This window comes from Anas acuta, chromosome 3 (genome assembly GCF_963932015.1).
Source record: "Anas acuta chromosome 3, bAnaAcu1.1, whole genome shotgun sequence".
Lineage (NCBI taxonomy): Eukaryota > Metazoa > Chordata > Aves > Anseriformes > Anatidae > Anas > Anas acuta.
The window spans coordinates 23,175,334-23,198,628 of record NC_088981.1 but is presented as its reverse complement, the minus strand read 5'-3'; the positions used below and the strand labels follow the sequence as shown (position 1 = coordinate 23,198,628).

Here is a 23,295-nt window from a genome sequence, read left to right as displayed (position 1 = left end):
TGCAAGTGTTATTCAAAGTTTTAATGCAAATTTCCTTTAATTTTATCTTTCTTTTTTTTTTAATTTTATTTTAAGAGGTGTTTACAGTAGTACCCCGTAGAAGCAGTGCAAAGCCACGGTGTCTCGAGCCTGTCCAGGGCTAGGATTTTAGTTAAGAGCACAAATTCCGTGCAGAGGCTACTTGGGCTGTAATTACGCCTACCCCCAACCCCTCCTTCTGGTCCAAGCTACAAAAGCCTGTGTGTTTCAGCTACTCAGCTAACGCTCCAGCTGCTCCTCACACATTGTTTTCCTAGGAGCCTGGTGCAGGGGAGCTGAGCTTCCTCCCAGCCAGGAAGCTGCTTAACAGCACAGGCTGGAAGAGAAAAGCAGCCAGCAGCAGCCAGCTGGTTGGTTTAATGAGCACTGTAGATCAGTGCTGATTAATTGATACAGTCATTCAAGTCAGGTCTTGCTTGACTGTTCCCCATTGTATATGTGGGGAATCTCACACATACATCAACTCAACTTTTACTGCTGTTGAGAAGAAAAGCTGTTGGTAATAATTAAACTGAGTATTAGTAGCGGTAAGATCTATTTCTCAATTTCAAAATAAGAGTAAATGGTATCAGAGAACAGGCTTTAGAAGCTTCTGCCTCGGGGAGAAAATAACCAAGCAACCTTCATGCTACATTCTTAGCATAGATGTGCTAAAAAAGAAAAATCCTTGGGTTTCCAAGATTGTATCCTCTCTCAACTATTCTACAGTTTTCTTGCTGTCCTCTCATATCTGGTCAAGAATAAGATCTGATTACAGTAGACTTAGTAAGCAATGAGCAATTACCCTGCTTTTCCTAACTGGAATTATTCTCCTTTCTTTCTCCAAAGTTGCTCTTTCTCTACTTTCCCGACAAATTGCAGAATATCTTCAGCAAGAAGTTCAGGTTCCTCTAAAGCTGCGAAGTGGCCGCCTTTAGGCATCAAATGGAAAGACACTATGTTGGTGTATTTCTTCTGGGCCCAAGCCTGGGGTGTGTGCATGACTTCATTAGGGAAGGAAGCGATGCCAGTAGGTACTTGTACTGGGAGCCTGAGAGAAAAGTGAGAACAACAATTTTATCTTTGAGACACGTAATTCAGCAAGACACGGAAAGTCCCATGAAAATGTTCCTCAACAGATAGGCACATGTGTTAGGCAATTAAAAACTGACTTTCAAATCTTAAATTTGAGCACTAGACAATGCTTCAGTCCCTGGAAAAAAGAAAAAAAGGAAGATGGCTATAAGTTTTTGCATACACTGATGTATAAGGCAGTGTTGCTAGGTATCCAGGGCATAAGAGTTAGAAGAATGGAAACTAAGAAGACAGCCCTAGGAGGCAAGTTTCCTCAAGCTACATTCAGGGCTCAAGAGTCATGTATTGAGGGGAAAGCAAACAATTTGACAAGGGCTGAAGAGAGATTTACAGTGAATATTACAACTAGAACATGTTGAGCCCGTCAGGACAACTGGAGGGTAAGCAGGGGAAGAATTTATCTTGAACCACTCGCTCTAAGGCAGGGATGGGGAAAAAGAGAGCAATAATAGTAAATATATGCTAGCTCAAAGGAAACATTTCTTAACATGAGTATTTGTCCTCTGAAGTGTCTTCCCATAGAAGAAGGCTCTTACGTTTAAGTGGCATGAATGTACTCTACAGAACATTTTCTATAGGAACAAGTAGAGAGAAGCAACTGGATTTGAAGGGAAAAGTATCTTAAAGTGGAACTAGCCATGCCTGTTATAAACAGCAGTATTTCCTAGGTTAAAAGATCCCATACACAAAAGCTGCATTATCAGAAGTGACAGGTTTTAAAACTTAGACAGAACAGGGTGCTTACTCTTATGTATGTTTTTGAGACTCTTTCCTCTAGGCACATAGAAGCTTGTTTAGCTCATCTCATGTAGGCAGAACTGGAGCAGAATACTGCCCACAGTGTAGCCACAACAGCTTCAAAAACGGAGTCAGCTTCCTGGGAGCATCATTTCACAGCTAAATAAATGCCATAGCAGTGAACTGGGGATGTGAATGCCTCTGGGCAGGTTTAAACCTTCCCCAGTACTCAACCTGACAGAGGTATATGCAACCAAGCTTTTGTCGTAAGTGCCTGCACATAGGAACATCATCAGTCTTACCAACTTTCAAATTATGCAGCATTTATCATTATACTGAAGTTACTTCCAAAGGTAGAACTTCTTTTTTCTCCAGAAATAAGCAAACTGTGTCCAGAAAAGTACCAGAACTTCATAAACAAAACTGACTAGGTGACTCAGTATCCAGGTATCTAATTTAATAACTAAATTTAATTTAATAACTGAAATCAAATCTGGAAGTAAGTGTATATGCTCTTCCCTAGCTAGATACACCATGAAGGGGAGGTCCTCAAGCAGTGTTGTTCCAGTCAGCTGTCCTTGCTGGTGGTTTGGGATTCAAACCAAGTTATTGTGTTTTCTGAGCACAGTACATCAACTGACCTGTCCTGCAGAGAAACGCTGTGACACAGCATTCCTTTTCCTCTGCATTCATAAACTTGGCAGCAACCATAAGGCACAAGCAACCTATCTGCAATCATAAAATTAAGTCCAAGGCAAAAATATTTAAAGGAAAAAACACTTACTTCTCATGTTTCTGTGTGCCTATTCCCTTCTGCAGATTTTCTTTGTAGAAACGCATTGAGGAGACTATGCAGCCTGACACCCAGTAGATCATGATATTGGTAAGAAGATCATCCAGGTTAAACTTCCTGAATAAGTGAGCCCAGAAATTGCTTAGTTAGAACTAAATACCATCTTGCATTACTTTAGGAGGGACTTGACTTTGGTTTTGTTGTAAGGGAAAAAAAAAACAAGGTAGGAAAAACAAAGATTTTCACTAAGCCAGTTCTTAATCCACAAAAAATGCAGGGTCTATCTCTTTTAGGGAGATATAAAGGGGAAGGGAGCATATTAGTCTTCATGGCCTATTTGCTTATTTGCATGCTGTAGTACTGCACTGCCTGTGGTCACTACAGACTCCTTATAAGATGTGAGGCCATCTGTGCAGATAGAATCTTATTTAGCTATGACTTGTGGCATAATCACCTAATCCAAAATAGCATTAAAGGAAATGCTTACCTCTCTAGTCCTCCATCTTCTAAATTACGGAATTCCAGATCAGTCCATGTAGAAAATTTCTCCAAGATGTATGCAGCCAGTCCTACAGGAGAGTCATTCAAGCCACAACCTGAAAAGGAGGAGGAAAAATTAACTAAAATTGGGATATTCTACTGCTGACCTCAGATTGCTTTAGAAGCTGCCCACAATAATACAGGGTAAGTAACTTTACAAAGCAGTTCCAGCAAACTGTGTTTTTAAGTAAGGAAATTAGTAGAACAAGTCAGAGCCATTTATTGTTGGATCATAAACATAGTATCTGTACATCAACAAGCTCCACCTTAGCTCACAATGTGTATTTTCAAACTGATGTAGCAATATTGCATTTCTGCTGGCTTGTGTGTGATTAAGGTCTATGTGCCAAGTAGGGTTTGCCTCTATTAATCTGGAAGTTGTCATGTATTAAATAGCATTACAGGGCCAAACCCTACATGCCCAGGTGAATTTACACCATTAACTAACAGCAAAAACTTTTTAAGGATTATTAGAAAGTCATTAAAGAAGGGCAAGGCTTTATAAAAAGGTCCATCTTCCATATTAGCAATAGCCAACTGCCTTAATGTAGGACAAGTCTTAACATACTTTTTATAGTTGTTTTACTTGGATAGAAAAAAAACAAACACACCTGTGCTTGGAAATTTGCTAATGTATCCTAGTGCTGTGAAATACAGGGACCATGAACTGTCCCAGCTGCTCAGAAAAATCTTAGAAAAAGCTTTTCCTGCGGACAGCAATATATTTGAAGTTCCACCCCTGCAGCCCAACTGTCCCATAAGATGCCTGACACTACAGCTAGCAAAACTTTATCACTAATTGCTATTTAAATGTAGTTGAGTTTTGGTTATTAAACAAGTAACAGACGTATCAGATGCCAAGTGTTCCAAAAGTTACAGCTAGTATGCTTTCTAGATGTGCAGAATTAGACAAGCAATAGCCTGTTCTCACGTACTTCACTTAGATGGGAACAAAGAAGAGTACATCAGTTTACGTGTAGGAAAAATTTCTATCAACCCTAACAGTACAGAATACAAGGCAATGCCAAGCCTCTTCAGTCAACTGAAAATGAACCCAAGTTCCATGCAAATATCCTCATAAGTATAAAATCAGATCCATGTAAACCGGTTCGATCAAAAGCCAGTTCTGAAACAATCAAGAGATTAGGATCAACCAAAAGTCAGAAATGACTTCATTGCTGAGGATAGCTCCGTGTTGAATCCTGTTCTTGCAAGGTAGAACTGTGCCACCAGAAGGCTCAGGAAGACCTTGGCAGCCTCCCAGCTACCGGCTTTCCAATCTTCTCTTAAAGCAAAAAAAAAAAAAAGGAATTGGAGACTAGCAATTTTTAGAAATCACAACTGAAAGCAAGCCAAATTATTTTAAATCCATAACACTATCATTTTGCCTACATCCTTTAAGAATGTGCCTGCTTCTGTAGCTAAGTGTATGCAAAGACATGAAGAAATAGTTTCTATAGCTGTTTTTAATAAAATCTACGAGTGAATTGCTGCTGCACTAAAATAAAAATACATTCAGTATTCTTGACTCAGATTTCCAATTCAGTAGCAAAAAATATTTTTAAAACAGAAATGTTTAATACTTAGATACTTAAAGTGATTAACCAATATGAGTGATTAGCTCATCTAGAAAGAAAAGTTATAGGAACACGCATTTTATTTTCTTGAAAGTCTGCAAGTGATTCATAACAGTGAGTAAGAAATAAATTTGACTTTTTCAGGTATTACTTCTGCCTATTAATAAATTAGCTTGTGTGCTAAAACAGCTAAAGGCTTCTTAGTTTACATCATTTTGATCGTGATCCATTCTCAATGGAGAAACTATCTTTTGTTGTCAGCACAGCTGCATTTGCAATAGAATTACAGTCCCCAGTGACAGCCAAAGTGGAAAAGTATTAAACTATTTATGAAAATTAAGAATGTGGTCAGTGATACTTAGAGAATGCTCAGTTCTCATAATTCACCCCTTTTGCATGCAAAAGTGAGCTTAATATTATACACCCATCTATTGCCTTTTACAACTTCATACAGAAAAAGAGACTTTTAAAAACCTCTGACCTTCCTACTTCAATTTCCTCTAGCCTTTTTACTTCCATTTCCCCCAAAAAACTCATTTTCTGCCTATTTTAAGCAGCATATTTTGTTTCTGTGACATTATAGCTAAAAATTAAGTATTCTGAGCTCTAAAAGCATTTTTTTTAGTGTTATTTGCTTTGTTTGTTTTCTATACCAACGCTATCAGGCTTTGTAGCCTGTATGTGAGCGTAGCCAGATTCCGACAAGATCCTGTAGAGCCCCTTTTTCAAGAAGGGAAACATCCGTCTAACGTCTTCTTCCTGGAAACCGAAGAGCCCTGGAAGATAGCGGCCCAGCAGAATGGAGAGCAGGTGGGTGAATCCCATGTTCGTAACAGAGGCTAGATTTAAATGAAGACCTTTCAGATGGCTGAAAATAAAGACAGAAAAAGGCCCCACAAATTACCTAAATAAAATGTGATTCAAAGTTGTTATGTTTAGAATGTGTCAAAATGTTATAAAATGTTCACTTTAAATATTAAATGCTGTATTACATATATTATTATTGTAACAAATGTAATATTATATTTACAATGTACAACAATAGACATACTTAAATTCCAATCCACTAATTATATTATTGTTCATGACCTTAATTGTGCTTCATAGCATGGCTTTTCACAAAAAAAAAGTCAAAGTGGCAACCACCAGGAGTCAGAGCATACACACACAGACCCTCTTTTTTTTTTTTTTTTTAAATAAATACTTATCCCATTCCAGAGTCCTGTGGGGTCATCACAAAACACAACTGTTCATCTTTTCAGAAGAAACCAAGGCATACAGTTCTGGATCACTGCTTAACATGGAGCACTGATGACAAAAACTACACAGTGCTTGTTTTTAGGACTTGCTTAGAAACAATCGCATACATAAGCAATAACTATTTACAGAATAAAACAGCTTTACATGCCGATCATGCAGCACTGTACCAAAGGGATACTCACTTGGGAGCTATCTGGGCCAGATTGGTGCAGATGAGCCAGCCCCAGTCACCACCTTGTGCGTAGAACTCGCTGAATCCCAGTCTGAGCATCAATTCATAAAATACCGAAGCAGCACTTACAGAATTAAAGCCTGCATTAAAAAAATAAAGTAAAACAAAAAAACAAAAAAAAACACTATTGAGTTAATTCCAGATGTTCTTCTGAATGTGCAGCATTTATTCTCCCTGGCATAAAACAATTCCTAAAAAAACACAAGTCCATTTTGCCTTGCCTGTCTGACAGTCTACATAGAAGCCCTTGTCACATTGTCCAGGTAAGGCTTAGAGAACCGGCAGAAACCAGGAGAAGAAAGTCCAGCTTTCATTACAGCCTGATGTTCTCCTAACCCTACTAGTTTTCCATGTATTTAGCCTGCTAAGGGGTTGCTGGACTCCTCCTAAACCAGTCATACTCCAGCTGAGCCCTGTCTGAGGCACTACGGGCCCAGGGAATGTGCTTCCATTTTGCCTCTGTGCCTACAGAACCTTATCTTAATGGTAACTAGAAACTTTTTAATTCATAGAGTTGTAACTTCATAACTTTTTACAGTCCTTTGTAAATTATCTAGCCATTGCTCCTGAAACTAATGTCATTTGCAGTCATATCCACCTCTCTCTTTCCACGTGACACACAGGGTCTTTGTTTCTACACTGGCAAAACAAGAGACAGAAGTTACAGAAGTAGGGGTTGCCTCATTGTAAGACTAGGCTTGTGTTAGCTCAGTTTCTTCTCATACATCGTACCTTTTTTGTGGGGAGCTTCTGAGAAACCATAGCCAGGGATAGAGGGGCAAATGACTTCAAAAATGTGTTCATCGCTGAGGCCATGGCTGGCAGGGTCAGTCAGGAGAGGAATAATTTTGTAAAACTCATAAAATGAACCAGGCCAACCATGAACCATTAATAATGGCTTCGCAGACTGGCCTTCAGGCAAACAAGGAGGCTTTACATGAACGAAGTGGATATCAATGCCTGTAAAAAATAAAACAAGTAATTAACATGCCCAAACTTACCATGATACTGAAACTAATCACAGAACAGATTCTGAATAAATCTTTTAACATCTTCTTTGTTTTGTTTTGTTTTGGCGAGCATGCAAGCACCCTGCATTTCTTTGGATCCATTTATCCAGGAACCTTAAAGTACTTTATAATGGGCAATTAAGCACCACAGCACCTAAATGAGGTCGGCATATTTCTGTTTTAAAATAAATTGGCAAATTAAGACACAGAAGTGAAGCAATCTTCAAACAGTAACACTGTGACTCACACAGCTGAAAGGCAGAAGAGACAATTACATCATTTAGACCAAGTGCCCTTATAATTGTACCGAAATAGCCCTATATGGCACCACCTAGGTTTCGGCCAGCCACAGATTTTTCTTCCTGAAAGGCATACAATTGCATCTTTAAGGCATCAAGAGACAGAGATGCCCCCCATCATAAGCAGCAGCAGTTTATTTGGGGGCATTAATCACTTTTCTTGTTTCGCTTGTGCCTGACTTCTCATTTGAACATATCTGGCTTCTGTTTCCAGCCATAGATCCTAATGTTACAGCAAAAGGAATTTTAAATGCCATTAGCAAGTGTTGTCTGTCTGTGGAGACCTGTAAACTAGTCACACATATTAACTTTTGACAAACTAATCATGCTGAATCGAGGATTTGAGAAATACATTGCTAAAGGAGAGCTGAAGAATTCAATTTTGTGATTCTTTTCTACCTTTTTCCAAATCTTTCAGTATAATTTTTGATAAATTAAAACAGAAAAAATGTTCTTGTACCAGTCTCATCACTGGTAGGTATAAAGGTAAAAATTGCAGTCCTGTTTCCTTTGTGATCCTTACAATATATTAGCAAGAGAGATCACACAATGTTGTACTAGGAGCTCCGGGTAAACCACTTTTCCTCAAACCTGTTCAGGGCTTTGCTTTCCAGGAAATGATAATTTGCTCTTATTGGGGCCTGAATGCCCCATTTCTTGATGTATTTAAGCACATTTTACTTGCATCAACTCCACCTCATCAGCAATCCCAGCCTCTCTGAATGACTGAGATTTCCTCATCCTTTACAATTCTGTGGATTTCTGCATTCTCTTAAAAAACCTCCCAGCCATGACAGAAGCTAAGAATCTGATATTCCACATGCCCGAGCTTGTCTTTTCATGGCCCATCTCCGTAATCATTCTTAACGTTCAAGTCTCTCTTCCTGTATCCAAACACACTGCATTGTTGACTTTTTTTTTTTACCTTTCTTGTCTCAGACAGTACTCTGATGACTGGGCAGCACATCTACCCTAAGGGAAAGGCATTCTGCCTTCTGTAAGGGCTTGAAATGGTGCAGCAGAGCACACTGGCTCTCCCAGTCAGGGATAACCTGAGCAGCCAGCACACCCAGCTGATGAAGCTGCCAGGCTGACAGCATCACCATGACAGCAGCAGCTGGGGAACTACATGGATCAAGAGGAGGCATCTGTGGGTATTTTTGTGCGACTGCATGCAAGGCAGGGAACATGTCTACATCTCAAGATCCAGATCTGTTGCCGAATGCCTGTGCTTGGCTCCTGTTAACACCAACTGACAACCCATCCACGCACAAGGGAATTATATCTGTCATTCCTTGTCCTAAAGGCTTCAGTTACAATGAGGCAGCTTCTCACCACTGCTGCAGCAGTAGCAAGGATCCATGTCATGCCAGCTAGGGAGGAAAGGCCCATGCAACATGACCAAGAGCATTCTTATGGCTGCGATGCCTTGTAGACAAGATTATGTATTACTGTTTATTTTTAAGAGAAAAAGCCACGCACCTTGAATCTTAGTTTTGAATTGTGGGTACTTATTGAGAATTTCAACTTGTTTCTTCCAGTTGAATTGGTTTTTCCAATAGGAGACAACTTTCCTGAGATACACTGAGTTTGTTCCATAATGGAAGCAACTGTCCTCCAGTGGCTCAGTGAATCGAGCCTCATCCAGCCTCCTATACAGGTCCTGTAGGGAAAAGGAAAAAAGGAAGAGACATTACAAGCACTGCATCTGCTATCTTACGCCCAACTGAAACAAGAGCAATAATGAAAATAATGTCTCCAATGATACCTGTGCCATTTGCTGATGCTCCATCAGCTGTTTCAGCTCTTGTTCTCCCCCAGATGCCCTCCCTTCCTCTTCCACTTACAGATGTTCTTAATATTTCCAGTGCCTTTGTTTAGCAGCACTGGCTAACCCATTTGCCAGGCTGATAACCACAGAGGACAGCACCCAAAACACAACAGCGAGCTGTGGAGAAGTTTTCTGATAGTACTCACCTCCACAGAACATTGTTATTTATTTTTTTTCTTTCTCTTTTTTTTTTTTTTTCTCCCCACCAGCTGATTACCAAAAGCGCCAACGTGACTTCACAATTTAAGTCTTGTTGCCTTTCAGTGGTATGTTGCTCCCAGGGCTACCTTTAAGCCCAGCCTCATGATCAATGCATGGATCTGGCTGAGACCTTTTACTCTTCTTCCCAAACCAAGGTGCTGGACGTCCACACCAGGAAACACTGACGGATTTCGCAGGGCCACAAAGTTGGTGAAACAACTGGAGCAAAAGTTTCCAAATCTAGACTAACTTTTCAAGTGACCCTGCTACTGTGCTTCATGGTCATGGGGAATGCTGACAATACTATAAATTCAGTCCAAAATCACTCAGCAGGGAAGAAGAGCCAAAAGTCCCTTCTTATTAGAAACAGAACCACAGAATAGTTGAGGGTGAAAGACAGGTCTGCAAATCCAGCCCTGCTCAAACCTCTAAGAGGTTTAAACTTGAACAGCATTTTCTAGTACAGTGATGATAAGGACAACTCTCACTTGCTAAGATGAGTTAGTTGTATACACTGCCTCATGCCTCACACTGAACAGGTAGTCTCAATCTAGACAAGAAACATCTTGTCTATACGTAGACAAGAATGTAAGCTAGCTTTTATTTTGGTCATTTAACATGTACAGAAAGCATGGATTTTTAAATGAAGCTTAACACATCTATACATACATGTTTTTTCCATGTTCAACATCTTTTCAAAATGTTTTTGCAATTATGTCCTATCACAGCTTAAACCCCCTAGTTTACTTAAGAATTTATTTAGAAAAAAGGTTTTGCTAGTGATGGATTATGTACTAATAACTGTCATAATACAGGATTGTGTTTCACAAAAATCCATAGAAGTTACATAGCTTTGTGTCTGCAGTATGAGAGAAAAACATATGGGAGATCAATGTCCACCAATATTACTAAGGAGAACAAATGAAGTCCTAAAAATTCCAAAGCTGAGAAAATAGAAATCCATTACAAACAGATAATATGAGCAGTCCCATAATTACTTCTAAACAAGTAAACATTTATTTGGCCATTTCTTACTCCGCTTTTCCCAGTACAGAGATTTGCTTACACTCAGATCTTTTTCTGTAGTTTCCACCTTAAATGGCCAAATAGTTGCATCTTCTTCAGTGTCAGGCTTTTGGCCCCTGCCCCACCACCCCTCCTTAAAGGATAATGTCTCTTCTTTCTTCCTGGAACGTAAGAAGTAGAAGATGATAGTCCCCAGAATCAGGAGTATCTCAAGCAGCATAATGCCTGTAAGAGAAGAACAAAACTCTGGTGAGACCAGTCAGATTGTTCAGAGACACGTGATGTACTTCATAAAGACTACAGAGGTTTACTTGTTTTTTATGATAGGATTTGATCTACATGTTTACATGATGTTCTGTCAGTCTCAGGATATTAACACTTAACAGGATATTAACACAGTTGATTGCTGCTAAATGTCAAAAATAAAAGGGGTAACTGTGGACATAATTCAAGTTAAAGCTTTCTCTCCCTCTGAAGGTCTAGATTTCCCACAAATTCCAAAACAGAGCATCTCTTCAGTAAGGCTTACATATATCCTGTTACAGATTTGGAGGATGAAAATCAAGATGTGTATACAAAATAAGTAGTGAGGAACATGAGAACAACCATTTTGCATCTCCCAGTTAGCCGGGGGGGGAATATTTGCATAAATCTTGAACAGCAGAGCAACAGACAGAAGGCCCTTCCCTTTCTTTCTCCTTCTGAACTTTTATGAAAAGAAAATAAAAGACCACATGCATACTTTCCGGGCTCTAAAACATCCCTCCCCAAGCAATGAAGTCCTCTCTGCTCAAGAGAATGAGTAACGTTTTCAATACCTTCTCACACATTTAAGTATGAAAAATGTATGGAAAGGGGGTTGGGAAACAGTGATGTCACCTTTTTAAGGCATAACTTTAATGAATGCCATGTTTCAAACACTCACACACTGAGAAAATGATAAAACATTAAGTACTTAAAAACTTCTGTACAGCAAGCATTGTTTGTGTTACTGAACAGCCTACATTCTCTCCAAAGTTGGGAGGTTTTGTTGGTTTTGCTGCTGCAGAGTAATTTGATGCTCTGAAATTATTCAGAGTCAACACGTTGTCCAAAAACGCAGCTCCTTTATTGACCCAGTGTGCAATAAGCCAACTCGCACACACTCAGGAGAGATGCTGCTTTTATTCAGGCCTGGGTGCCCAGTGGATTTTCCGCAAGTAAAGCACACCCAGTGCCAGCTTCTTTGTTACATTTATACCTTGAAGTCATGCATATTCTACTGATCTAATACATATTCATTCTAATCTACGTGAGCTGTGTAATTGTGTGGCATCGTTCTTGGTTCCTTTCCAGGCCCTTCTGCACATGGCTTCCTTTCTTTGGGGTGTCCTCGGTGGTCTTCCCTGAAGAAGTGCCCTAACCCCTTTTATCCAAAATGGTCACACCCCACCTAAGGGCTACTTAAGGCTACTTTCTCTTGCCACCTTACCTTCGTTTCTTCCAGAAGGAGCATTTTGTTCCTGATCAAAGGGAACCTAGTTTAAATGTTAAACATAACTTTTGTCCTTTCCTATACAAATGGTACTTGATTATAGGGATGCTCAATTAAACACTGACAATACCTCTTCTTTTCCAAGGGAGGGTTTGTTCTGTTACAATCAGAAGGGACAAAATGTATTCCTGGATCAAAATAAAAACTGCAGCCAAAGTTACTAGGAGTTCTCGTGATTGTAACAGGATTAAAATTGACCTGTCTTTTAAGTGCCTTTATGTGGTCGGACTTGTTTTAGTCAGCTTCTTAAGTTTAATTTTCTGAAGGCTGATATGCAATAAATAAGGCAGTTGGATAAAACCATCAAAATAAGCACCCAATAAAACATTTGTGGGAAAGTCAGGCACGAAGGAAATAGGACAGCAAGCTACAAGAACATATTGCTTACACGTACAGTTGCTAGTCCTGCAAAGTGACCTGAAATTCCTTAGTCCTCAGAAACCAGAGAAAAGGGAATGACAGGGACCGGAAAAACTTTTCATTTGTTTCACTGGTCCTTCCACAATATCTGCCATTTGAGAAAGCACTACTTCTCCATCGTGTTCACTGGAGTACAAGACAGCAATCTCTTCCCACTTCCACCATACCTGAGCCCCAGCTTATCCCAGAATTAAAGAGCACAATTAAATTTTACTGCAGAGCAGAACAGGAGGGACTTTCAGAAACCTCAAAGCACTTTACATAGAAATAACACCTATCACAGTATTTAACAGACAGGATTTCTATGACTAAATCTTCACAGAGAACAGCAATTTCCCTGAAATCACAGCACAACTCTGGTCATGTCTAGACTACAAAGGTTGGCCAGCATAGGTATGTAAACACCGCAGAAGGGGGAAATAAAAAGTCAAATATTTGGCCAACTTCAGTGTATTTACAAAGACCTACCACAAAGAGCTACAGCCAAAGAAGAGAGCTTCTTTCAGTGCCAGCCATTCTGGCAGGATGGCTGGGGTACCTAGAAATCACAGGACTTGTTCTCATGGCATACGCCACTTCAGTGTTGCACAACCCCCTGGCTTCTGACTGGTGACTGAGTTAGCACACTGCTGACATGACAGAAGCACTCTGCGCATCTGCAGAGAGGAAGGGGCCCTTCTTGGGCTGGGATCTCCCACCCCAGGGGTATGATTTTTACTATACGAGGACAGCTCATATTATAATACTCCTCTTCTTAGTTTCTCAGCCAACTACTCACGTTAATTTGATTGGTGACGTATTCGAGGGCAAGGTCAGAACATTTCCCTCAAGAACATCAACATGATGGTCTTCCTGACGAGCAGTTCCTCAGTTAATCACCCTTTAGACATCTCCAAGGCCTGGGTCATCTTGCCCTTCCCTCAAAGCACATATTTTCTCTCACTCAGAGTTAACTGTACACTGGTATCATCAGCACCATAGCTTCTACCAACAGATGACAGTGGTGCAGCACCTAATGCAGAACTGCTTCGCCCAGGAACAAAATCCCATCCCGTTTTCTAGCTAGCAACTTCTATGTCCTAAATCACTGGAGTATTCCAGCCACGAAAATATTTCTTCTTCCCCATCTGCTCTTAATGAGACTAGAGAAATCAGATCTTTCGCAGCAGAACACGTGGGAAGGATTCTGTGTAAATGTGCACATTTTGCATTCACCCAGGTATGTGCAAGCAAACAACTCACTGCACGAGAAGATACTTATTTCTGTGATTAATTCCAGATGCAGTGCGGGATGAGTTTGCTGACAGTCCAGTGGTAAGTGCCAAAAGCAGTTTCATGTCTCACAACAATTCCATCTCCTATTGCAGAGAACTGGGGTCAATGACAATCAGTTTGCACGGGATGTTTCAATTTGGAAGAAGCCACCTCTGATGCTGGTTGGACTCCTTTTGGTAATAGAGATCCCAAGTTGCTCTCTGTGTTCAATCTCTCAGTTCACTTGGAAATGCCTGTAAAATTTCTAGTTACAAAGAACACAGGGGCCTAGAATTCCAACTATGCTGTGGTTTTTTCCCAGGACATTGCAGGAGGAGAAAAGGGCAAAGTGCATCAGCAGAATTTTACCTTGAACCACTTCATGGCACACTCACAGGGATTGTTTTGCTAGCAGTGAGTTACCGTACCACCGCGCGCTGGTACCAGCCTCTCCAGCCTGTGCTGAGGAGACTGCTCAGAGCAAACACATTCCGTGACAGCCCGAGTTTGCTGCTCGAGCTAATTCTCTACAACTTCCGTGTGGTGTTTGAACAGCATAAAGCAACCTCGCGAGGCATCTGCACCAGAACTGCCTGCCCTAATCGTGATTGAGAACTGCTACGAGATGGAAGCTATTAGCCCCTTACACTTGTTCCACGGTACAGCAGTGCAGCACCACAAATGTGGAAGGATAAACAGGTACAAGTTTTTATACCTGCAGTTTTCAGAGATGTAACCAAAGGGCTGGGGTATTTATTCTCTAAAATCTCGTGATTCAACCACGGTGGCATGTTGACCTTAGAAGGAAGTACCTCCTTTCAACCCATGGTCAAGAACTTGGACTCCAAGACTCTGCTGTTCCCCAGGGTGGATATTGCTTGTAGATAGCATTTAAATACCTTAGACCTCGGTAGCAGTTAACTACCATCTTTTCTAAAGGGCCAAAGGAAGAATGCTTTTGTTCTGCTACTTTAAAAACATGTTTTAAAAGGAAAATGCTGAAATGTGATGGATCCCAATAAGTCATCCCAAAATCAGATACCCTTGAGGAAAGGTATCTTGCTGGTCACAAGAAAACCTCAAAACTGACTGTATCTTACTGCTCCACGTTGATGGCACTTTTTCAGCTTCTTTATTTTATTTTATTTTATTTTATTTTATTTTATTTTATTTTATTTTATTTTATTTTATTTTATTTTATTTTATTTTATTTTATTTTATTTTATTTTATTTTATTTTATTTTTTTCTCCACTTCCCTCTGTTATATTAACAGCAGTCCAAATAGCTCCACAGGAACAGAGCAGTCATTAGCATCAAAGCCATGTCCTGTCTCATGCCCTATCTTCATCAGTATCCAGTAACAGATGTTCTAGACAACAGTGCTATTTATTTTTTAGAGCAGTCATCTATGAAATATCCCAGTGGTAAAATTCCCCATCTTATGCTGCGAGTACTTGTTCGTCTTTGCCTTTCAGCAGCAGAATCCATGGGAAACGAGTTATAGGAGAAATAAGGAAATGAAAGACTTTCCACTTAACCTTTGGAAATCTCGTGCACTCAAAAACTCAAACACCGTGCAACTCAGCTGCTATGGCTTGAACAACTCTAAGTGGTGATATGAAACTGTATCAGTGCAGAGCAGGTGAAGCAAAAGCTCTACAGAGACCACACTGCTTTCAGACATATGCCAGAGATTGTCATGATCAATGTTAACAACATTTTCTCGCTAAGGTTGGTTTACTAGCAGATTACAAGGTAGCTGAGAGCACTCAGCACCCCCCAATGCTGTCAGATACTAGGTTTATTATCCTGATACAGGTTAATTATCCTGCAAGAGATATAACTCAATTTAAAAATGTTTCAGTTTATTTTTGTTCTGTTACATAATCCCCCACCCCGTTAGGTTTTTACTGAAAATGCACCCCTCTGCCAGAGCATCGTTGTTTACAGATAGATCTATTTGCCTGGAGAGCAGCAATTCCAGGTGAGTCTTCCCAACAGATGTGACAGGCAGAACAACCCACTGAAGGGCTTCACAAACCCACAGCACCTGTAACAGGGTCCCCTAGCACTGGCAGCCTAAAAGGGGCTAAGACAAGGCACAGTTCAGAGGTTTCACCTTCAATCTGGTGTCCTACCATCTCTGGGCATCACACTTTTGTCATTTTATGACACCAGAAACAAACAGAAAACCACAAAGAGAAGGCATTTGCATAAGAAAAGCCTCCTGTTTATGTAGTTTATGGAACATTGTGACAAGCTTCAAAATAGCCTAGCAATGCGGGAATTGCTTTGCATAGAACTGATAGTATCTCCCAGGTGAGTATAAAATGGTACATTAACAATGTTTTAAAAAAAAAAAGGTAGGCACTGAATTAAATACAGCATCCTACACAGGAAAGCAAATCAAAGACAGGAAACCCAAATCCAAGGGAGTTTCTGACTTGTCTCGATAAGAAATTTAACATTCACATTTTTTATTGTCACAGGGAGGTGGCACACTACGCTATCTCCAACACAGCAGGAAGAGATGCTATCATCCTGTTCTACGATCTTTTTCTAGGTTGCTCGCCATCAGGAGTCAGCTGGCACAGCAGTCCCTGGTGCATTCTTTTCCCGGAGGAGGATGTGAGTACCTGATACGTTCCCACCTGTTCTCCAATACTATGATAGTCCAGCAGTATTCTCTCTTCAGTGCTACACTGAAATCTGATAAGAACTGAGACCGCAGCCTAGCTAGCATAAATGAAAAGTATTAGAGGATTAAGTTCACCAATTCACCACACCTAGAGAAGGCATATTTAAGCAACCCCTGGCTGGCCAAAGTTCATCTCATAATCATAATTTAAAATATTGTATGCCACATTTTTAAGAGGAAGATACTTTACACGAATGGATATTTAAGCAGCATTACTTGTTCTTTCAAATCCATGCCCAGCTTTCTTTAAAAAAGATGTTACATGCTGGTTAAAAACGTGTCTTGTAATCTCGGTTTTTCTTACTTTGTTTTTATGATATTTGAACAGACCCCCACTTCCTTCAAAGAGTCAAAAAAAAACAACAAACAAACCCTGCAGGCTGCATAAAGACACAGCGACAGGATCTGCCCTAGGCTCTCTGTGACTCGCGTTACTGTGATCAAATGGCTGAACGGTGGGCATGATTTAGGGGAAAAGAGATCTGCTTCTTTGCATCTACAATAATTTCTTGTTTAGGACTCCACAAACTGAAAAGCTGCTACAGGATTCTTAAATCAGCATCATTCAGTTACAATAAGTAAGGGCAAAAAGAACTGTTTAAACTTTCATAATAACATTTGATAGCTACAACATTAAGGTTATCTAATGCAAAGACTTTATCCTGTCAAGCCTTTACCCTCTTTAATGATCTTCAAATTCCAACAAGAAAAAAAAATATTTGCAAAGAAGTGGCAGAAGCCTGGCATACAACTTAGGGGTGAATGCCTCTGAAAGCTGGGTCTACTAAAGACAACTCTCCCAAATCACAAGCCACAGTTAAAAAAGTAAGTATGACATGCCAGTAACAAGTTTTTAAAACAGTTCACAGCCACTGTCCAGCCAACTAAATTCCACAGTCCAATGAAATAGACTCCAAAGAACATCTTGAGCTTTACTTCCACATTTGCTTTGAAATGTTGAATTTGAAAACAATTTCTGACATTTAAAAGAAATTATGAATTGGACATTTTCCTAGTTTGTCTTCTACCAGTTTCTAGTACTAACAAGTGTAACCTCCTCTTTCTATGCCAATGTCAGTATTTTACAGAGGGGAATGGAAAAATGTGGATGTGAACCAAAAAAGTTTGATGTTACAAGTAAGAAAATGAGGTTGAGGTAATTGTTCCTCAGACCTTAAGGTAAGTTTAGGCTCTACTTTTAGCTTCACCAGATTCTCTAGCACTGAACAGTAAGATGTTGCCTTCGTCCCCAGCGACAGTATTACTGCCAATGTTTTGCTCGGTCTGATCTCTAGCTAAGACTCAGATTCATCCTGTCCTGGCTGGCAGTTTGGCAATGATGTTTACAGGGGGATTTTCTGTTAGACTAATTCTCTTCAGATTCTTTGGTGAAATCACAGAGATCTTAGCTCGCAGCTTCACATGCTTTTTGGGTTAACGCTGTTAGAAAACTGTTATTAAAACCTTTAATTATTAACATACGCAGAATTGGCATGTACATGGTGCCTTGCAGAGGAAAGAGTGCAGACAGTATCAAGTCCTGTACTCCAAATGCGTAAGAACAAAGTACATAATAATCCTTCAGATAAAATAAGGTGTAGAGATGGTAATAATGAATACTATAAACATATAAATATAATAATGACTAACAGAAACACTAAAGACAGTGAGATGAGGTGTCACACAGTAAGTTTAATTTAAGATCACAACTCCAAGCAGTAAGTGCAGCATGAAGGAAAATGTGTATCAGAGTTTTTAAAAATTGTGTTTTTCTTAAATAATTGTGATTATGCAAACAGGAAGAGACAGAAACTTGTTATCTCTCTATAAAGACTTCATTCTCATAGAGAAAAGGGACTTTAGACGATGAGAAGAGGAGCGGAACAGATGGTAGTCATCATTTTCTGTCAAATACTGCAACACCAAAAGGATGTGCCAGTGTAAACATGTAACAAGAACAATTCTTGCTACTCCTTCTCTGTCTTAATAACAACTAAATATTTAATTTCTCTTTGGATTGAAGGGCTTCATTTAGAAACGTACTACCTGTACCCACCACATTAGAGCAATTAACACTCAAGATGAAGCAGCCAAGAGAACTAGGTCCTTCAATCAAATTATGATTCATAATACTTAGTCACTTCACCTGACAGAAAGATCTTGTCTATCTGTTAGACAGCAGAGTACATCCATGGTACAGATGTAGTGGCCAGAGAGGCTGAACAAACTAATAGAGCAATAATTAAGTATCTTTAAGGCAGAGTTAAAAAGAAAGTAAAATATCCACTGCTGGGTGCAAGAAAAAGGAGAACTGCTTGAGCTGGAGAGAGAGTAAAAAAAAAAAAAAGTTTGTTCAGCCTTTACTAGTGGACTACAACTAATCACTTCCAATATATGTGTCAAACAAGATGTTGGAGGAATGCTGGAGAACAGCTCACTTTTCAAAGAAGAAACACAGAACATAGCTCCTGTTCTTTACCCCAGTAGGATCCCTCCACAAACATGAGCACAGCTCATTTCCTCATTCTGACGAACATACTAGAACAGGGCATCACACTACTCAAAACAGGAACTAATGAAGCATGGCTAGCACAATTCCCATAAAAATATTCTCAGGCCTACAAATCAGAACGCACTCAATCAATATTACTGTACTCAAATATAAATAGAAGCTGATAATGCCACTCTAAAAACCAAAAAAGCAAACAAACAAAAGCAAAAACAAAACCACAAAACATAAAATCCAGAGTACATATCTTTATGTTACTTAGCCATCCTGCTATGTGTGGAACGTGGCCAAGAGATTAAAGCAAATGCCATTTTAGAAGTAGATCTTTGTTCCACTTGCACATACAATGATGCTTTTAATTAAAAATAATGTGTTCAGAGGAAGAATCTGGGAATTTTTCAGCAGTCACTCTCAGAAGGGGAAAAAAGTATTTTCAGCCTTAATTACAAAGCAGACCAAAACTCTTCAGAGAGAAAGATGCTCTATTTTCCAAGTCACTTTTCTTTAGGGACTTAAGCAGTAATTAGTGCTCTGTTTGCCACATTTGGAACTTGCACATTAAAGAAGACTGCCCTTATTCTGGGATCACGTGTTGTGTGTAAAAAGTATTCTTGCAGGCTCAGCAAAGCAATGCACACTACCACAAAGGTTCCTCTGCTTGTCTGGAATTTGAATACAGCAACTGTAATGCGAGAAATGAGCACAGGAATATACACAATAATCAATTCATTTTTGCCTACAGCAATAAGCTATACTTCATCTTCCATCATGCTTTGCTACTTCTCCACCTACAAATTACCTGACAAACTGTCACTGAAGAAACAAGATTTTCTGGGAGTATTACCATTCAAAAGTTATTATCCCAAACCTTCTCATTCACCTGTTGTAATTAATTAGAACAAATTTGGCCATGCATATACTATTAAGAAGTCTGAACTTATTTCACAGTGCTTACCATAATAAAGCAGTGTGATTCTATGTCTAAAAATATTGAATATGTCTGAAAGCTTTGCTGAAATCCTGCACATACAGGCTGAAAACATGGTTTTACCATATATAATGACTACATGAAAGAAGTATCAAGGGTATCAAGAGGATTAAAAAAAAGAAGTTTTTAAAACACCTGATAATCCAAAACCTATCTTAGACAATTCATAGAGACAAACAACTATAAAAGTTACTACCAACTGTGCTCTATTTTGAATTAGTTATTTCAACATCACGACTGCCTACATTTACCAACAAAACAAAACAAAAAAACCACCCAACTAATAGAATCTAGGAGAAGTAATGAACAAGCAGAGTTTATGTAAATGTGTACCTACAAGTTTTTATATATGAATTCAGATGGGAAAAGATGTCGAATGAACAGTCATAAGCCTGACAGCGTGCCAGATCCTTCTCCACAAAGACTTCAGCTCTGACAATGACCTAATCCTTGTCTTTGGACAACTTCAACCGTGGATCGATTTTCTCTAAGCTGCCTAATTGCTTTTGGTGCCGATCTTCCATTGATTTTCAAACCGCATGAGCAATTTGTGCACTCAAGTCTCAGTCTTAGCTTACTTCAGAAAGGAGCACTATCCATTTCAGATGAGAAGCGTGACATCTCAGAAGAACAATGCCAATCAAAACATTAACCTTACATTTCTGGGTATATATGTACATTTCAGACAGTGGCTTTTAGGATCAATCCTATCTTACAGGTTCACCTACAGCAACTAGGTAAGTTTTCTTATTTTAGCTATAGCCATACTATGAAAGTACGGGGAAACTGCCTACTTCAACAGGATTGTAAAAGCGGAAAGTTAAGCAACGCACTTGATTAGGAAAGGTTTTATCTGCAGGGCAAAGTCAAAACTCCAAGTGAATTGTGACAAGACGAGCCAAACCTCAGGACTGTGAGCGTGTCACTTGCTTTTCCTGCAGATCGCTCAGCTGGGCAACGCAACGCAGCTGTTGGGTTTTGCAGGTTGTCTTCTCATCCCCCAGGCGCCTCTTCAGCAGCAGAACTACGTGCCTGGGACTCGGTCAGAGAGGTTTCAAGCTGGGACATAAAAAAAGAAAAAAAAAGTTCAGTTTCTGGGGGACGTTAAATGGGACAAACAGGGCTGGCGGCACACAGCTGCTTGGGATGGTGGCTCCTACTCTGATGGAAAAGCGCAGGAGGGACTTCCCCTTCCCGGATCCAGCCCCGAGACCTGCCCCCAGCCCGCTGCCGTTCTTTACCCTCCAGTAACGACCGCGGCCGCTCCCACCAGCGGGCAGAAGGGCACCCGCCGGTGTTTAAGGGGGGCAGCGACCCAGCCCCGGGGCAGGGCGCCCGAACATCGCCTCAGGCTCCCGGCCGGACTCGGGGCGCCGCGGGAGGCCGCTCCCTCAGCCCCAGCCGCTCCCTCAGCCGCCTCAGCGCCTCTCCTCAGCCCGGGGCCGCTGCCCACCCCCCCCCGGCCCCGTTACCTGCCGCGGCCGGAGCCGGCACCGGGCTCGCCCTGAGGCTCCCCCCGGAGCGAGGCGGCCGGGGCCGGGAGCTGGAGCCCTGCCGCGGGGGCGGGCAGCGCCGGGGCCCTCCCCGGCCGCAGCGGGGCTGGAGGAGGAACAGCCCTGTGAGCCCTGACGGGGCTGCCTCGCTCCCTCACGGCTTTCAGCCTCTTCTGCCCAACCATCCCGGGCTGCTAGGAGTCGTCCCTTGTCCCAGAGAGCATTTAGTGGCGCTTTTCTGCTCTTTCGCTATGAACAGCGATAGTAATTGCTGTTAAAGCGGGTTGCTTTTGGAATTTAAAGCAGCCCGTGGCTGGTCTCTTCTGAATGTTAAGGCTTGTCTTGATCGTTTTCTTCTCGCACACCAAGCATGCTGGCCTCGAGTTCTGCCCTTTCCAGGGCATCTGTCCTCACCAACAGCTCCATGCTACTTCTCATGAGATGCCAAGTGCAAATTCTTTAAATATTAGTTTTTCTGCACTAAGCACACCGTGCTTCTGGATCATGAGCAGGACTCTCAGACCCTGTGGCCATAGCAGTGGTAAACAGCAACGAGCAAGTTCCCTCAGTCACACAGAGGAAGCTTACACCAGGTCAGCTCTTCACCTGCTTTCCTCTTAACTGGAACTGTTTGGGCCATTTCCTGTGAAATCAGTACAACTTCCACAGACTATCAAAGGAAAATGGAGATGCATATATCACTAAAACCTAACTCCCCGGTCCAGCATTCCTTAAAATTATTTTTGCTTTAGACTCTAGAGCTGAGGCAGAGGAGCATTATAACCACCTTTAAAGAGCTGCTGTTTGGTAACAGCAAACAAAAATTAGGGGAAAGGTATGGCCATGGTAGAAGCTTACAGGACCAGTAGTGGGAGTGAAACTGCAAAGAGCTTTGACTAAGGGTGATATAAACACAGAGAAACTGGAAACTGTGCATGTGGTTATAGAACAGCTTTTATCTTACAATATACAGAACTATGTTTTAAAAGACATTAATGAGAATTTACTACAGATAATTGCTAATATCTAAACACCATGAGTTGCAGACTGGGAGACAGTCATCTGCCAAATGAAATAATGTAAAGTAGTATGCAATTTGCATTACAGGAAAGTAAATTAATTGCTATAATCTAGGTAGATATGCCAGAACAGGGTTTGAGCTGAAGAAATTTCTCATTTGCTAGAGCCTAAGTGCTCTACTTAATACCCAGAAAAATATTTTCTTTTACTGAATAAGGAGCTTGGTGATGCAGTTTGTTATTAATGTCTGACACCTACACATGTAGTCTTCACAAGTGTGACAATGCAGAATCTCCCTCTACTGAGAGAGAAAAAAATCTGCTATGAAATCCACAAGCAGAAGGAAGTAAAGACGCAAACGTGTAACATTCCTCTTACAAAGAGAAGTCACCATGGTCAACTACAACGAGAAAATCAGATGAATATGTCTTAAAGATCTAAAGAGAAAGAAGTTTAAAATAAATGGAAAAGAAGAAAGGAATGAAGAGTCAGAAAATAAGGAAGCTTAATACAGAAGTCAAAAGAATGAAGAAGGAAAACACGTTTCTCTGATTATGAAATCAAAATGGCCCACTTTCACCATCACTGAAATCATATCCAGTAGGTGTTGCAGTGTTTGCAAGTGTTTCTATGAGTGGCTGTCTGAATATGTTCTGCAAGCACCTTAAGAATTTACCGGTTTGGAGCTATTGCATGTTGGCCAGTTGCTATTGCAGTCATACACGCCTTTCAACATGCTGAGCCCTCTTAACACCGCC

The 23,295-nt window shown here is 40.6% G+C and overlaps 1 protein-coding gene and 1 long non-coding RNA gene across 5 annotated transcripts; one reads left to right on the top strand and one right to left on the bottom strand.

Annotated features, from left to right (window-relative positions):
* Positions 1-21,655, bottom strand: EPHX1 (epoxide hydrolase 1). Of its 4 annotated transcripts, none has more exons than XM_068676117.1 (10): positions 21,497-21,655; positions 20,858-21,083; positions 10,661-10,845; positions 9,045-9,225; positions 6,986-7,213; positions 6,204-6,333; positions 5,415-5,629; positions 3,132-3,240; positions 2,636-2,761; positions 1-1,069 (listed from the first exon to the last, which is right to left on the bottom strand). In XM_068676117.1, exons 3-10 carry the CDS (start codon positions 10,838-10,840, stop codon positions 844-846), a joined length of 1,395 nt encoding a protein of 464 aa, XP_068532218.1. In that variant the 5' UTR covers positions 10,841-10,845; positions 20,858-21,083; positions 21,497-21,655; the 3' UTR covers positions 1-843. The 4 variants fall into 4 exon arrangements, with proteins under 4 accessions (XP_068532218.1, XP_068532215.1, XP_068532217.1 ...); XM_068676114.1 differs by having other exon boundaries at positions 20,929-21,083; XM_068676116.1 differs by lacking the exon at positions 21,497-21,655 and adding an exon at positions 21,185-21,463 and having other exon boundaries at positions 20,929-21,083.
* On the top strand, positions 13,921-20,545 carry LOC137853600 (uncharacterized). Its single transcript, XR_011094589.1, has 3 exons — positions 13,921-14,527; positions 16,393-16,457; positions 16,856-20,545. It is a non-coding gene; the product is annotated as an uncharacterized lncRNA (long non-coding RNA).
* Positions 21,656-23,295: the final 1,640 nt, after the last annotated feature.

Excerpts from the sequence above, each read along its gene's own strand:
- EPHX1 (XM_068676117.1), bottom strand. The coding sequence starts at position 10,840 with ATGCTGCTTGAGATACTCCTGATTCTGGGGACTATCATCTTCTACTTC. Across the intron at positions 6,334-6,985 it reads AGAAGCTCCCCACAAAAAAG|GCTTTAATTCTGTAAGTGCT; the intron begins GTACGATGTATG and ends TTTTTAATGCAG. Across the intron at positions 3,241-5,414 it reads TACAAAGCCTGATAGCGTTG|GTTGTGGCTTGAATGACTCT; the intron begins GTATAGAAAACA and ends CCTCCTTTTCAG.